The sequence below is a fragment of the Lolium rigidum genome, chromosome 4, assembly GCF_022539505.1.
Source record: "Lolium rigidum isolate FL_2022 chromosome 4, APGP_CSIRO_Lrig_0.1, whole genome shotgun sequence".
In the NCBI taxonomy this organism is placed as follows: domain Eukaryota; kingdom Viridiplantae; phylum Streptophyta; class Magnoliopsida; order Poales; family Poaceae; genus Lolium; species Lolium rigidum.
Window position 1 is genome coordinate 205,200,196 of NC_061511.1, and position 15,680 is coordinate 205,215,875.

The 15,680-nt window shown below is 46.5% G+C and overlaps 3 protein-coding genes across 3 annotated transcripts; all 3 read left to right on the top strand.

Annotated features, from left to right (window-relative positions):
• The first annotated feature begins 993 nt into the window (after window positions 1-993).
• LOC124706248 lies at window positions 994-3,677 on the top strand. The gene is made up of 3 exons (XM_047237904.1): window positions 994-1,074; window positions 2,988-3,151; window positions 3,252-3,677. The coding sequence occupies exons 1-3, from the start codon at window positions 1,042-1,044 to the stop codon at window positions 3,412-3,414; spliced, it is 360 nt and encodes a 119-aa protein (XP_047093860.1). The 5' UTR covers window positions 994-1,041; the 3' UTR covers window positions 3,415-3,677.
• A 1,922-nt stretch (window positions 3,678-5,599) lies between these two features.
• Window positions 5,600-7,303, top strand: LOC124649182. The gene is made up of 3 exons (XM_047188846.1): window positions 5,600-5,746; window positions 6,636-6,805; window positions 6,894-7,303. The coding sequence occupies exons 1-3, from the start codon at window positions 5,609-5,611 to the stop codon at window positions 7,153-7,155; spliced, it is 570 nt and encodes a 189-aa protein (XP_047044802.1). The 5' UTR covers window positions 5,600-5,608; the 3' UTR covers window positions 7,156-7,303.
• A 1,858-nt stretch (window positions 7,304-9,161) lies between these two features.
• LOC124648082 (vacuolar-processing enzyme beta-isozyme 1-like) lies at window positions 9,162-14,555 on the top strand. Its single transcript, XM_047187904.1, has 6 exons — window positions 9,162-9,188; window positions 9,765-9,929; window positions 10,125-10,281; window positions 10,361-10,446; window positions 10,542-10,701; window positions 14,494-14,555. Exons 1-6 carry the CDS (start codon window positions 9,162-9,164, stop codon window positions 14,553-14,555), a joined length of 657 nt encoding a protein of 218 aa, XP_047043860.1.
• The last annotated feature ends 1,125 nt before the right edge of the window (window positions 14,556-15,680 follow it).

Here is a 15,680-nt window from a genome sequence, read left to right on the forward strand (position 1 = left end):
CCCTCTTCTCTAGCGGAGCGAGGACCCACCCCTGTATAGAAGTAGCAGCAGTTAGGTCTAGGTTGTGTTTCCTATATGGAATATGGCGCTATGTTTTTCACAAGTCGAGCTCTGGTGCTTTTGAGCAACCCCGGGGTTGTCTGGTCGTCCTCCTCCTCACGGTGCTCCAATGGCCAGAGCCAAAGGTGATGGGCAGAACGAATGCTAGGGACTTGATCCATAATATCGGTGGAGGCCCTTTGAAGGACTCATGACAGCCCCCATCTTCTTATCAGAGCCAAGTGGTCTCAGACCCTGCGCTTGCGCAGACGGCCGAAGCTAGAGTCCCAAGTGTAATGCCAGTGATGGGGGAACCTGATTTCGTTTTCTCGATCTTTTTAGGATCCTGCTGGTAAAAGTTGTAAACTATTACGTACTTGTTTTTATTTCCTAGCGCCCCTCTTGCAATATATGTACCCTCGCTCCATATAGTCGATCAATGCGCCTTTGAGACCTAGCTATCCTGGTTCAATCTTCTTTTGTTTATTGGTTCCTGCATTGCAAAGGTGAAAACAATTCATCACTTGGATGAACTGTTTTAAATCTATCTTATTTTGGAATGTTTGAATATTGAAAACAATTGCGCCTCCCTTATGCCCGCTACCGTGTTACAAGAGAAACTATGTAAAAAAAAGCTTTAGCACTATTTTATCAAATGACAACTATAGTAGGGGTGGAGTTTGTGAGAACAAACATTTTTCAGATTTCTGAAAACCGGTTTAAATCAGAAAAAAAAAGCGGAACAGACACGAGACTAGGAGAGACACCCACATTTTTGAAAGACCAAAGCACACAGACGTGAAAAGAAGCAGAGCGATCGGATTAAATGGGCCAGCCCAGCACAAGTCTCTGTATAGGCGCTCCGTAGCTCATTTCTCGAGAGTGGGAAGGGAGCGAGACTGCGACAGAGGGTTTCCGGCGGCAATGGCGGCGGCGATGGCGGCGGCATCCAGGAATCCGGCGAGGGCAGCGGCGGCGAGGTTCGTGCACTCAAGCGTCGGGATGCTCGGCGAGGAAGGGAAAGCCGCCGACAAGGTAATAACACCCTCCCCCTCCCCACACCCCCACCACCCTTGCTCCTTCGAGGTTCCGAGAGATTGGGTCCGTATGCGATGACCAAGATAGGCGATGGCTATTGCGATTGCTTCTGCGGGTATCGTCTATATTTGCAGCAGCGTGGTTGCTCGGGCATTTACCTCGCGTGATTTCCGGCTAGTTTTTCGCTGTGCAAAATACCTCACGCGCGCCGTCGCGGATCTAGCGAGCAGGAACCAGATTCGTCGTGATCAGAACAGCTCCGATTTGTGACTTCTTGATTTCCTGCTCTTTTCTAGTACTACCTGCACAACGAGCAATATTTCCCTGCACAAAGTAGCCTTTTTTTTTTGAGGAAGCGCGTAGTTGATCATCTTAAAGTTGCGACCTTTGCTGCGCGCCGTCGCGGATCTAGCGAGCAGGAACCAGATTCGTCGTGATCAGAACAGCTCCGATTTGTGACTTCTTAATTTCCTGCTCTTTTCTAGTACTACCTGCACAACGAGCAATATTTCCCTGCACAAAGTAGCCTTTTTTTTTTTGAGGAAGCGCGTAGTTGATCATCTTAAAGTTGCGACCTTTGCTCCCCCCCTAGCAAATTGCAGCATATCAGATCTTTTATTTGTCGCTAAGCTGTTTTGTTGTCTTGAACAATATCCACCTCTGCCCGCTGCAAATCATAACACTACTACTCAATGGTCATCGATCTTTAGCTCACTGCCTTGTGAAAATCTTTCCTAGCCATTCAAACTGGGGGAAGCTGTTTCGGGCAGTTCATTCAACACAGGCCTAAATTGGCAACCATGAGTCTGTCAGTAGTCGCTCCACATCATGCATTTCATATCGGAACATCAATTGACAATGTTCTTCTTATCGGCACTGGATAGGTGTGATAACGGTTGGCTTTTGCCACTTCCAGCTGTGTTTTCCTTGTTTTTTTTTTGTCTTGGTATAAGCTGCTGCGGCTCAGCAAGCAAACATGTCTGATACTATTTGACATACCGTTTGTGATTAGTTGGTAAATTTTGTCGATTTCTTAACATGGCCTCTCTTCTATTCGAAACAAGAGCAATAGTGCCTGCACAAAGTAGCATTTTCAGAAGGCATATTCTAGCATAATCACAATTCTAGCATATTGCTGGCTTGTACACAATATTTTATCTTCTAGCCATCAAATGCTGCATTTAGTATTTATCTGAACTTTGTTACCCGGCTAAGTGACGTGCACCATTCAGTGCTTGTCGAAACTTATTGTTCATGTGAAAGCTGTTAGCTTGCATCGGTGTTTGACTACCGCAGTGATTGCTGTGCCGATCAATGATCCTACAACTGTATTACTGCTGATCTGTCTATTATCTTTGCCATGGTGGTCTTTGTCACCCTGTTTCGTGCTCAAATAGTATTCTCGTGATCACATTGAACATTGTGCAGTTGTGCCGCTTGTGTGGTTTGACTGAACTTGGAGATTCAGTTAGTGCTTTAGTGTAGTGGTTTTCTGATCCCTGCCATGCATGTGTGATGCTACCTTACAATGACAAGCCATGTGTTTCTGTAGTATATATGGGGTGGTCGGTACTGTGGCGGAGCCAGAAACCGAGGAAGGGTGGTGCTAACAGCTAACTCATGCGAAAATTTGACGTATATTGCAACCAAATACACCTTTGTAAAAAGACGCACATTAATTTCTTAGTTTACGGTGACATAGATCAAATGCAAACCTGACAATTCATGTGTTTCTCTGTCGTGTATTTACCTTTTCTTCTGTCTGTTGCAACTCATAACACTAGTCAGTGGTTGATATCCTTGTTTAGCTAGCCAATGTTGGATTCTGTACTGAAACCTAAGTTGACAGTATTTTTCTTATCTGCACTCGCTTTTTTAATATAATGGTCATTATCTATATGTGTATCCAGCTTGCTCGGGAGGCGGTTGGGCGCGAGATACAGCAGAAGAAAGAGGAGCTCTATGACGTGATCGCCAAGGCGGAGAAGAGCTTCTCGACCTGTAACTTCCAAAACATGCGTCTCCTCCAGCATCTCTCCGTGCAAGTCAATCCACGGCCATGGGATTCCGAGTGGTATGATGTCAAACATAGGCACTTTTCCAGTTTTCTCCCTTTAATTCATGTATGCATGGCAGGAGCTGATATAATCTCGTCTCGTCTGACCCACCTGCAGGCGCCAGCTTCGGTTTTCGAGGAGGGTGAACGCCGTTATGGAGATTGCGGGATTCATCGCGTTGGGTGGCCTGGCTGGGTATGGGTCGATGCAGTACAGCAAGTGTCGTGAAGCGAGGAAGAAGCTTTGGGTGGCCATGATGGTGGAAGAGCAGGAAGCATGACCTCAACTGATATCGAACTAGCCTTGACGCAAGAAGAAGCAAGAGCAGTAGTGTTTGTAACCCGGTGTTGTAGGAACGTGTATGATCTGATAGCTAGAGCTTGAGTGCTATTTTATCATGTCCAGTTTAAGACAAGTTGGAGTAGTAACTTTGTGCAAGTCGAGTAAGGTAGAACCTGAGCAACATCAGTCGGCAAGAAGAACTTGGTTCTCTGAAGAGAGTTGGAATGCTCTGTTTTCGTTGGAAGAAATGAACGAATGACTTGCCCTTGACAGGAGGAGATTAATGCAGTCAAGCATATGTATGATTTCACGAGTGAGTTCAAATTCCATTGATTATTTGCACGTGAACTGCAGCTGAGCTTCCCACGGTCAGGTGACAAGCCTAATCGACCGCTGCAGCAATAATCCTCTGATGTCTCACGCCGCGAGGATGTTCATCGTCACAAAACTGGACAAGTGCAACGCGAGCTGCACGCGCCTGTAACTACAGCGGAAGACATTTTAAAGCCAAGATATCAAAAGCTAAAGGATCATGGACTAACAGCAACAACGTGTATCACGTGGAATCAAATCGAATCAGAAACCAAAAAAAATAATTCAATGCGTCTGATAGTTACACTGCTAGTTCACCTAGCAGGGTTGATCTGCTCGAAAATTCTGCTTGACCTCTGCTGCTTTCGGAACAGGTCATGCAGCAAATAATATGCATAAAAAGTGACTAGAACAGTAATATACATAAAAAAACTAGTGTATAAAAGTCAAGCTCGACCGGAGGTATAATAATCAAACAGAAATGCCGTAGTACCCAAAAGCAAACATTAACGAAAAGCTTGGACAGTTACATCACAAGCTTGGCGTAGAAGGCATCGATCCCAAGTTGCGTTGTTGTTGAGATCCCAGTGGGGATCCATCCGTTGCTCGGGTGTGAGCTCATCGTAGTAGTGGCGGGTGATGGCCAGACGCCGAGCCGCACCTTGTGTCCCGGGAGAGACCGGCATGCCTTTGACGCTCGGCGTCCATCCGGGGGGGGGGGGGAGGGCACCGGTAGCCCGACGGGCAGGGGTAGTTGGAGGGGCGCAGCGCCTCCGCCTCCTGGTAGGTTAGAGCTAGATTGGTAGAAGCCATGAGAGCAAATTTCCATATCCGAGTTTAGATGTGCATTGCCAATGGCGGCCACGCCTGCATATAGCGACAAAAGCGGGAAGCAGCAGAAAGGGAAGGAAAGGAGAAGGCGAGCGGTGGTGGCACGCATTTTTGTTGCCACGTGGCCGTCGACGGGACGCGGTGCTAACCGCCTCGGGAGATGATGCAGTCCATCTCGATGCGCCTCTTTTTCGAGTCCGTTCGACGCCCCCTCTAGCCCCACGTGGGTTGAGTTCGGCCAAGGGGCGGTAGAATAATAATCGCGCCCGGTTGGCGCCAAAACGAAGTTGGGTGGCCCGTTGGGCACGTTTTTTTGGCGCCGGCACCCCTAGAACTCTTTGTGGGGGGGGGGGGTAGGCTTTGGGGTGCCCGAGTGGAGATGCTCTAAGGGGACTAGCGAGATAGATATGGCGTTATTGGGTTGTGGGCTAGGCCATAATACTCAATTTCGGCCAGATGCGCCCCTGGTCGGTTATTCGGTATCCCCGGGTACACGAAACACATCACCGAATGTCCAAAGTTAACTTCAGTTTTTAAAAATTGATGAACGAATTGGTTTCTGAAAATTTTGGTTTTCGTATATTTGGTCTCGGTCCCGATTCTTTTGGTCCGGTGTTTTCATCCTCGGTTAATACACCCACCCCTAGCTGCGAGGCAGGTGGGGAGGGGCCGGCGGAGACACGCGGAGAGGAAAGAACTACGGGTTTTATCAGAAAAACATGGAGGGCTGTTTTGCAAAATTTCCCTTGCGACATTTTCCGCCGGACGGAGGGTCGTTATGGATTTTTTTTGTTACAAACAAGGGTTTTTGTACCACGATCGGAGTTCGTGTCCAGGCTCGAGAGGAACCTAACCTAAGGAGGAGGCAGTCCCAGATCCCGCAAGGTACGCACCACAATCTACCGAAATTTCTCGCCTTTCCAAACGATGCAACCCAATAGCGTAGATAGGGGGAGGAGCAGCAGCCGGCGGCGGTGAGCAAAGGTGACTGCCGGCGGTGATTCGTGCCTCATAATCCCTACAGTACTTTTTTTTTGCAGGCAGGGACGATGTCGGCGCTTCTTCGTCAGGGGGCGAGGAGGATCGGTGCCGCCGTGCTCCAGCGAACCCAGGCGGCGATCACATCACCGGCGGTTGCGGAGGAGCGACGCCGGCTCGTGCCAAGGCGCATGTACAGCACCGAGAAGGTATCTTAACCAAATCTGACATCTTTTACCCCGCATGATTCCCGGATATTTGTTTTGCTGTGCAAGTACCTACTGAGCGATAACCAAATTCTTTACAGCTAACACGTATGACTTCTTCGTCTAACAAGAGCAATTTTACCTGCACAAATTAGCATTTTCAGAGAGGAAATGAGCGTTCCTAGTTGATAACCTTACAGTTGTGACCTTTACACATCCCAACAAATTGCAATATATAAGATGTTTGATTTGTTGCCCAGCTGTTTTGATGTCTTGAGCAATATCCTCCTGTCGCAGCCGCGAGTCATAACACTAGTCAACAATTGATTTCCTAATCACCCTGAGCCGTGAGGAGGTATCTTAATAAAAGTTGACATAGCTTACCTCTCACGATCATGGATCTAGCAAGTGATATTCAAATTCTTCACAGCTCACATGTGTGACTTTTAGTTTGGTCTCCCTGCTATTAGAAACAAGGGCAAGATTAACCCACACAAAGTAGCATTTTATAGAGAAAGCAGCCTTATTTCATGGTTGATCATCTGAAAGTTGTGGCTCTTACTCATCCCTTCAGGATATTGTAACATGCAAGGTATCTAATTTGTTGCCCTGCTGTTTTGATGATGTATTAATCTCCTCTTGTGCCTTCTGCAAATCATAACAACTAGTCAATTAATGCTTGATTTTCTAGCGATTCAAATGAGGGAAGCTATTTCGAGCAGTACATTTAACATGGCCCCTAATTAGCAACCAAACATTTACATGATATTGACCCTGTTAGTAGTTGCTTCTGGTCATGCATTCCGTATTGAAACCTGAATTAACAGTATTCTTCTTATTAGCACTTGATTTATGATACAAATTAGTGACATCATTGTATATGTGTATCCAGCTCCAGCAATCTCATGAAGGGATCACACACGAGATCCAGCAGAGGAAAGATGAGCTATTTGATTTGATTGCTCAGGGGCAGAAGAGTGCTAGGACTAGAACCTGGCACAACGCTTGGCTACTCCAGTATCTTTCTGAAGAAGTCACCCCAAGACCGTCTGACTCCTACTTGTATGATATCAAACAAATGCAGTAGTCTATTTCTTGGTCCTTTCCTGTCTGATTGGAGTTGATATAATCTCGTTTGATCTGCCTGCAGGGAGGGTGTGCAGAAAAAAAGAAGGTTTTACAGTAGGATCAGGAATGCAGGCCTCTTAACATTAATCCTTGCGGCCAATGATTATCGCATTGTTCATTCTGAAGATAAGAAAGTAGATCTGGTTACGATGATGAAGGAGGAGCATGGAGCAAGCGAAGTGGAGAACAGGATCTCCCCTGATGGGGATGGAGAAGTAATCTGGAAGGATGAAGAAACGATGACTGAAGACAAGATCCGGGATGCCAACTTGTTAACTTCTTAAATTATTTCTAGTATATTCTGATGGTCATTCTTGGAATGTTTTATGATGGTTGCTAGCTAGAACCCGGGTCCAAATCTAGCACTGGTGAACTGCTATATTTGTGATGTTGTATGACGTACTATGTTATAGTATGACATTATTATTATTATTACCTATATCAAATTTACAAGGGTTTGCAGTCGCCATAGCGATTGGAACACTATTGATGCATTTCTTTTATCCATAGAGAAATTGGCACGTACTATTTTAACACTCCAATGACCAATCTGTGATTTTAGATCTGATTTGGATGCCATTTTTCTTTGGTGCAAAATCCATAATGACCGGCTCTGTAACCGGTTACCTTCCGGTCTCACCTAGCTATCTACACCTTCTGCCTCCATTTCCTTCCCTCCATGTTCCCACCATCTAGAGCAAATCCTGGAGATCCACGCCTTCCATCGCATTGATTCGCACAGCTTCCTCCTCCCATGTCCTCCCCAAGGTTCGGCTCCCTCCTCTCCATCCCCGGACTGTATGTGGCCCTCTGCTCTGTGTTCCTCCCTCCAAGCTCTTTTCTCGAGCACCTTTGGCCGAGGCGCCATTACCATGGCGGCGACGGAGAAGTACAGATGGTGCTGATGCCATTCAACACGTCCATCCTACGTACCCAAATTTCCGAGTCCAACGGCTATGGCGGTCTGACGAGCCGGCGCTGGACCTGGAGCTTAGGCTTCTTTGAGCACTTCTTCGCCATGTACATCTCGAAGTCGGCTGCGACCAAGCTCCGGCTCCGGGCAGTGGTCCTCCCGGTGGCGGCGCACCTCAGGAGGGAGTTGAGATGACGGCGAGCTGGAGAAGTAGGCTTCTTTATTTTTTGGAACATACTAAGAAGACAATAAACATTACACTTCAATATTGTAATATGATATATATAAAAGAGAAGATGAACAGGGAACCGTAAGTGTAGCCCAGGCTTAGCCTGCTTTTTTTCCTTTTGAAACTTCAAAACATTTGATTTCGGAGTTCTACCGCACTATAATTTATGACTAGAGATATGAGTTGGAAGGGACTCCATTTTCTCTTTGGGGTGAACCGGGGCGTCGAAACCTTCGCGATGCCAGGCTGGGCCCAGAATGGACTCTCCGTGTTGCCATCGGTCCCTGCCGCGATGGCAGCATCATCTCCAAAGGGGCCAGGAGCCTCTGGCTTGCGCACGCACAAGAGAGCTGGCAAGCTAGGGCGGCGGCCCTGGACCTCGCAGCGGTGTGACTTGGGGCGTTTGTCTCCGGCGAGTGATGGGGTGGATGCAATAATCACAACCTGTAAAGCGTCTACGAATAACACAATTTTTGTTAGTATAATTATTTTCCTGTGATTTGTTTAGTGGGATACAAGTATTTGTGTTAATATATAAGTAGGTTTTAATGTAAAACTTGATGGTACATATGGAATGTAGTCTATAACATTCTAGAGTGCATAAAAAACATTTTTTCTTGAGAATAATTTTTTTGAACATTTTAAAATTTTAATTTTTTTCATTGTCATGCGGGGTTCAACTACCGTTTTGTCGTCAACCAGGCTAATGGGTTGATTAAATGATCGAAGTGGTGAAAATCGCAACAGATTAGACCGGTATGTAGTGGAAACCGAAAAAAAACCGTCCAAGTGGTGTTTTGTGTAGTCGGATTGTCAAGCACGAACTCCACCAACAAATCGACGTATCCACGTCTCCCACTGTAGGTATAGTAAGGTTGCTTCGAGTTTGATCTTTTGTATTTTTTCTTGTAAAGTTTCGTGAATAATTTAATAAAAAAAGTTGTGTGCATCCTTTGGATGCAAAAGCTGGGGCGATATTTCCCCCATTTCGAAAAAAAAACGTCTCATCGAAAGATCGGACACCTTTGCCCTATCAGTTTCACTACTATTCAACCGTATCCGCTCGTTTTCACCCCTACCCTAAAAAATATGGATACGAATAGCAAGGACAAACGGAGGGAATTGCAGATTCCACCATATTCTGCTCCATGCGTTACGACAACTACCATCACCAGGTGAGACGGACTCCTGGCTTTGGACGCTTCAATCTCGTTACTTCCGAACTGTGGTCTGTGGGAGGTTCCAACTAGTACTTGTTCGAATATTTTCTCAGTTCTTTCATCGAGCTCGTCGGGCTGAAAATGCTTGCTTCAACTGTAGTATCATTTTATTCCAGTTCTTTAGTCTTGGTTCAGGTTGCGCTGTTAGTGTTTGTTCGCTGCAGCAGAGGGTTAATCTCTGCTGGTTTCTGCAATGTGTGGGGTGTGTTGGTTTCTCCTATAAACAGCTGGAGACATGTTCAGTTTCTTTATTAGCTGAAACTGGTGACCCGCTGGTGTTACTTTCATCTATCAAAGCAGGACATGAGCTATGTCTAAGTTCATAGGAAAATGTAGTGCGAGACACATAACTGGAAAAGAAATTTGCTCGAGTGAGGGCAATTTGGGCAACTTGTTTTATAGATTATGATCATGACGACTCAATGCTGCTCTGTATATGAAAAATTGATGGGGCGTGCTTGGTTAAAATTCGATCACTAAGCAATTCTATGGGTGCTTGCTCAACGTTGTGGTGTTCTTGATGCACGACAGGCCGATGTGTGCCACGCCTACCAGATTCTGAAGAAGGGAGGGCTGAAGGAGGAGAACATCGTGGTGTTTATGTACGACGACATCGCCAATAACCATGAGAACCCAAGACGTGGAGTCATCATCAACCATCCTAAAGGCAAAGATGTTTACGCGGGTGTTCCCAAGGTATTATCTGGCTGTGTTCCATTTAATTTAGTTTCAAACAAGAGTGTGCACGTAATTCTGATTCCAGACCTTAATATTGATTGTACTTTTTAATCGGAGAATGATTGGTAGCTTTAGTACTGTTTTATTTGACGTGCTGCAGAATGCATGTTGCTGTATTCCTACTAGACTGATCAATTTTAACATCCATCGCAGGACTACACTGGTGACCAGGTCACTAGTAACAATTTCTTCGCGGTCCTCATGGGCAACAAAACCGGGGTTACTGGAGGAAGTAGGAAAGTGATAAACAGCAAACCGAATGATCACATCTTCATCTATTACGCGGATCATGGGGGGGCTGGTTCTCTTGGTGCATACTCCCACATAAATATTAGTACGTATCACTTACCTGATTTACTTGTGAAACGTAGCTAACCTTAAGTTTGTAGGTATGCCCAACAATCCATTCCTTTATGCTGGCGGCTTCATTCAGGTGTTACGAGAAAATCATGCTTCCAAGAGCTATTCAAAAATGGTATCATGTTATTTTTATTTTCCATAGGAAAACAATACTACTCTTGTAATTTTGCAACATTTCTCTTGATTAGAGTCTTATCTGTAATTTTGCAGATAATATATGTTGAAGCGTGTGAAAGCGGCAGTATGTTTGAGGGTATAATGCCTCAAGATCTCAATATTTATGTTACAACAGCAGCAAACGCAGTCAAAAGTAGCTGGGGAACATACTGCCCTGGAATGAATCCACCACCTCCTCACGAATGCAAAGCTCGTGCGCTAATGCAATCGCTAGGACAATCTCCGGGAGTTACTGATCTTGCGGATGCACGATCAGCCTGACCAGCGAGGGTCTTAATTCCTACCTGAAATCGAGAACAAGTAAGAACTAATGATGCAATCAGAATATTACGGATATAGATGAAACCTTTATTGAAAAATGTGGGATTCCGAATAGTCGGTCTTGTTCTGGGCGTTGGCCTCAAAAGAAGTACACGAGAGTTGCAGCAATGACTAACTTTTAGTCTAATCAAAATCCGAGTCTAAACGTGATGGCTATGGGGGTATTTAAAGGAGGAAAAGGTGGGGTTTCGACCAGCCATATGTATGGTGGCCGAACCAAACCCTAGAAGGCCTTTCCCCCTTCAATACGGACTCTAAAAAGTGCTGACTTAATTCCTGTGAAAATGACATGGGCCTGGCCCAAAACTAAAGGTGACGCAGCACCATATTATGCTATGGACGAAATTATGAAGTGGGAAACTCTATATTTCGTCCATGTCTTCATCTCTTTTTATGGTGGCTTCAAAGTTCTGAAATCTCCACTTGCGGCGTACTCTTCAATCCTCAAATGTTTGCTGCCATCTCCTTCATGCGTGATCATGCTCCATTGCTTGTCCTCCTCCTCCATGCTATGTCCATCATTCCTAAGAGTAACAAACATATCTGATTTAGGCAGCATCATATTCTCATGTATGTGAGGAATAGTTCCAAGAAACGAAAGTATCTGATAGTTAAGTCGTTTGGCACGAGCTCGAGTGATTGGTCCTTGTATTTGTGTGGCTATAGGTACAACGGTTGTATCAATAGATGGAATGTTCTCATCAGAAACCATATTCGTACCCATATTTTTTCGGATTCGGAATCGAAGCGCATAGTGTGTAGATACGAATACGGAATCAAGTACGGGGCAGATATGGTTCGTTTGCGGATAAACATTTTATCGGATCTCTTTTAAAAAATAAAAATAGAAATAACTAATGGAGCAAAATTAGCTTGTAAAAATTATTAGATGCTATTAGCATCCAATGGCTAGGGCTACGACATTAGAAAGAGTTGTCGGCCAGGGGTACAAGCTAGGGGAATTGAAGGAGGGTATACTTACGTTGCTAGGGTATATATAAGGAGGTCGCCAGTTGTAGGCTAGGCTCCAATTATATATATTGGTGGACCTAAGATTTCATTTATTAGTTGCCAAACTTTTTATCGGAAATAGCTATGATATACGGTATATCTTTGGATACATATGGGTATTAGTAAACCATATCATTTTTCGTATCTTTTACTACTAATCGTATTCGTGATCGATGATCGTATCCGTTTTCACCTTCCATAAGTCTCCGGTCGGTCGGAAATAACCCGTTCCGTTCTCACCCCTACTTGGGGTCAATTGTACTTACATAAGAGCATCTCTAGGAAACTCCGCATCCAGCACTACTAGAAAAAGGGCAATCAGTAGCGCACCACTTATACCCATCAGTGGCGCACTAGTGGTGCGCCACTGCTATCACGCCACTGCTAACTTTTAGTAGTGGCGCACTAGTGGTGCGCCATTGCTATTTGGCTTAGCAGTGGCGCACCAGGTAGTGCGCCACTACTAGCTTCATGGTGCGCCACTCCTAAACGTCTGAGGTGCGCCATCTGGACGAGAAAAAGGTGCGCCACTACTAAAATTTGAAATTTCTAGATGCTGGATCTGGATCGGGATCCGGATCCGGCACATTTTGTTTCGAATTTTTTGGCTCGTTATTTTTTCTCGTTCTTGTTGCTAGAATTATTTGTGCAATGTTCATTCTCATTTTTCTTAGCCTAGCCGCCGGTGATGATGGATGAGGGACGTAGGAGAGGTGAAGAGAGGTGAGGAGATGTAGGAGAGGATGAACAAGAGGACGAAGGCCAGAGGTAATGGAGGCTAGAGGGTCGCCGGAGGGTCGCCGGAGGTCACCATAGTGGAGGAGCTCGCCGGAGGGTCGTCGGAGGTCACCATAGTGGAGGAGCTCGCCGGAAAGTAAGGTCACTGGAGCTCGACATAGTGGAGGAGGTCGCCGGAGTGAAAGGAGGAGAGGAGAGGAGGAGGTCGCCGGAGTGAAAGGAGGAGAGTAGAGGAGGAGGTCACCGGAGTGAAAGGAGGAGAGGAGGAGAGCAGGAGGAGGAGAGGAGAATGAGAGCAGCAGAATGTGTGGAGGAGGAGGGAGGAGCTAGGGAGGAGGGGGTAAGTGGCCGGCTCCTCCCATTTTGAAATTCGTGGGCGGGAAGCTTAGCAGTGGCGCACCAAGGCATGGGTGCGCCACCGCTATTTTTTTTTCTATTTTTTGCCCAAAATCTAAAACCAGAAAAAAATCCTGTTTCTGTTTTGAATTTGACGAATCCATTTTTTCTCCAAACGGCCGTAGGCCGTTGAATTCGAATAGGAAATTTCGGGTAGATCGATTTTGATATAAAAAAGTTTTTCATCCGAGGTCGTATGCAACCAGAAATCCCGTTTTACCGAAAGATGACGTCATTTTGCATAATATATCAAAATTCATTTTTTTCAATTTTCACTAAACCTAGATGACATATTACATGGGCATTTCAAAGGATTTAATTTTTTGAATTTTCTATCTATTTCTTTTATTTTTTCCAAACTCGAAAAGGCGATCCACGGGGGGGGGGGGTGGTGGAAATGTTTGGGCACCACTTAGCAGTGGCGCACCATGCTACAAAAAATAGCTGTGGCGCACCTCTGCACGGTGCGCCATTGCTATGTATAAGGCTGGGTCAAACCCATGGTCAAACTTAGTGGTGGGGCACCGCAGGAGAGGTGCGCCACTACTACATTTTTAATAGTGGCCCACCACTTTCCGGTGCGCCACTGCTAAGTAGTAGTGGCGCACTGCCCTCCTGGTGCGCCACTAACACCCATCTTACGGCTAGGCCTTTTCCTAGTAGTGCAGGCCAAATTTGCATAATAACCGTTCGCGCCAACCCCATAGCAGGATTGGGGATTGGAGGCTGCCTCCGGTTTGGCCCCAAAATCCGCTCTTCTCCAGGTAGAGGAGGAGGAGAGGCGGCGGTCGACGGTGGCGATTGGCTTTTGGGGCTCGGTGGCGGGCAGTAATTGGTTATTACTGCATCATGCTAGGCGATGCGAGCCAAAATGCACTATCTGTTCGGGCTATTTTTTAAACCGAAATTATGAAAGAAAAACGAGATGCTTTACGGGGATGAGGTATGTACAAGAGATTGCTCTAAGGAGTCGTTTGGAAGCCAGGCTTTCATTTTATTTGTAGCATTTTGAAATGAATACATGCATTCATTTCATTTACATTGTAATTCCAGAAATGGACACTTGTTTGATTGTCACAGGAATTGCAAATGACAACATAATTCAATATTGAATTTGTAAATGGCTTCCACAAGAATTGCAAATGACAGGTCTCAGCTTGGAATTGTGTTTACCCATGGTGTCATTTTGCTGGATTTCCTAAATGAAATGATGACCCAATTCTGTGACAACCAAACAGCCCACCTATGAAATTCCAAAATGAATTCCAGAATTCCAGACCCAAATGATGGATACCAAACGACCTCTAAGGGAGTCCAGGTATTGTATCAAGGTGGGATCCCGGTGGGATGTCATTTTGTACTACGTTGTTCAAATTTTGATGTCAAAATTTGTACTAAAAAAGTCAAATTATATTACAAGTGGGACAAAAGTGGGATCCCACTTGACACCCTTTTAAGTCCAGGCCGTCCCGCAGACGCCGAACGACGCGCTACCCGGCTGTCCATGCTGTCATGATAGACTACACGCTGTCCATGCTGGCTGGAGACCTCGTCTTGTGCCGTGCGCGCGCGCGCGCGTGAAGATGACGGTGACCGCTGTTAGTTCTGAACCTGAAACTAGACACCTTCAGAGAGAGGAGACACTCAAGATTTTGCTGCCGTGTAAAAACCTAGCCCTTGTCTGTCCTTGTTTTATTCATAACGGAAAGGGAAAACGTGAGCTGGTAGATCTCCTACCCCTAGGCGACGATCCGCATCTCGCGCCATCCCACGAGATCGATCACGATGCTGTGAGCTAGACCTGGCCGGTCCTGGCGCAGCACGCACGAAGAGTACGCGGCCGAGCCTAACTACTGAAACCAATAAGTTCAGAAAACGACTAAGCCTAGGCTACAGAGTGACAAGATTACAAACATTACAGACGCGTGAATCACGGCGGGGACTGGGTAGGAGTCGCGCCACCGCGATTTGCATGGCGCCGGACACCACTCCGGTGACCATCTGCAGCCTCAGTTCACGGAGAGGCGCATGCAGCGACTTGCTTGCGGCACGGCGCACCCGTGGAGGTGTGTCCACAAGGAAAGGAAAGGATAGGAAAGGAAGGAGAGCCAGAGCGCGACGCCCACCTGGATGCACCATGCTCTCAACGACGCCCTGTGCGCCGATGCGCTCGTCATGGCGGTGAAGCATACGTTCCGCGTGTCTGACATGGCCACGGGGTTCGCGCTCTGGCGCCTCGATCTGCTGCGCTACAGACTTGCGTGCCGCATCGGCGGCGCGTTCCTTCCAGCAGAAGCTTCTGATGCTTCTTCAGGTGGGGTGCGGAGGCCAGAGCGCGAGTTGCTCGGTCAATGGCTGGCTCCAGGGGCCGTCAGCGCGCGTCGAGACGGGGGTGGACTTGAAGAGGCCCTTCTGATCAGTGCTAACGATGTTCTAGCATCTGCTTTCACTTTGTTTAGACTGAATCTTTTTGTCAGTTAATACACATGCATGGTAACTGAAAGACATCTCGATCTGTTGCGCGCGCCGCCACCCGACGATCGACCGCAGTGGCCAGAGAGCGAAGCTAGCCCACGACGGACTCCGCGATGCCGATGCCGGCAAGTTGGACGCGACCAGAGCGTGCACCGCAGACGCCGAACGACGCGGTGATGTAATGCATCTTCTAATATCCTAAAATAGAAGAATATGTAACGAGTGACAGTT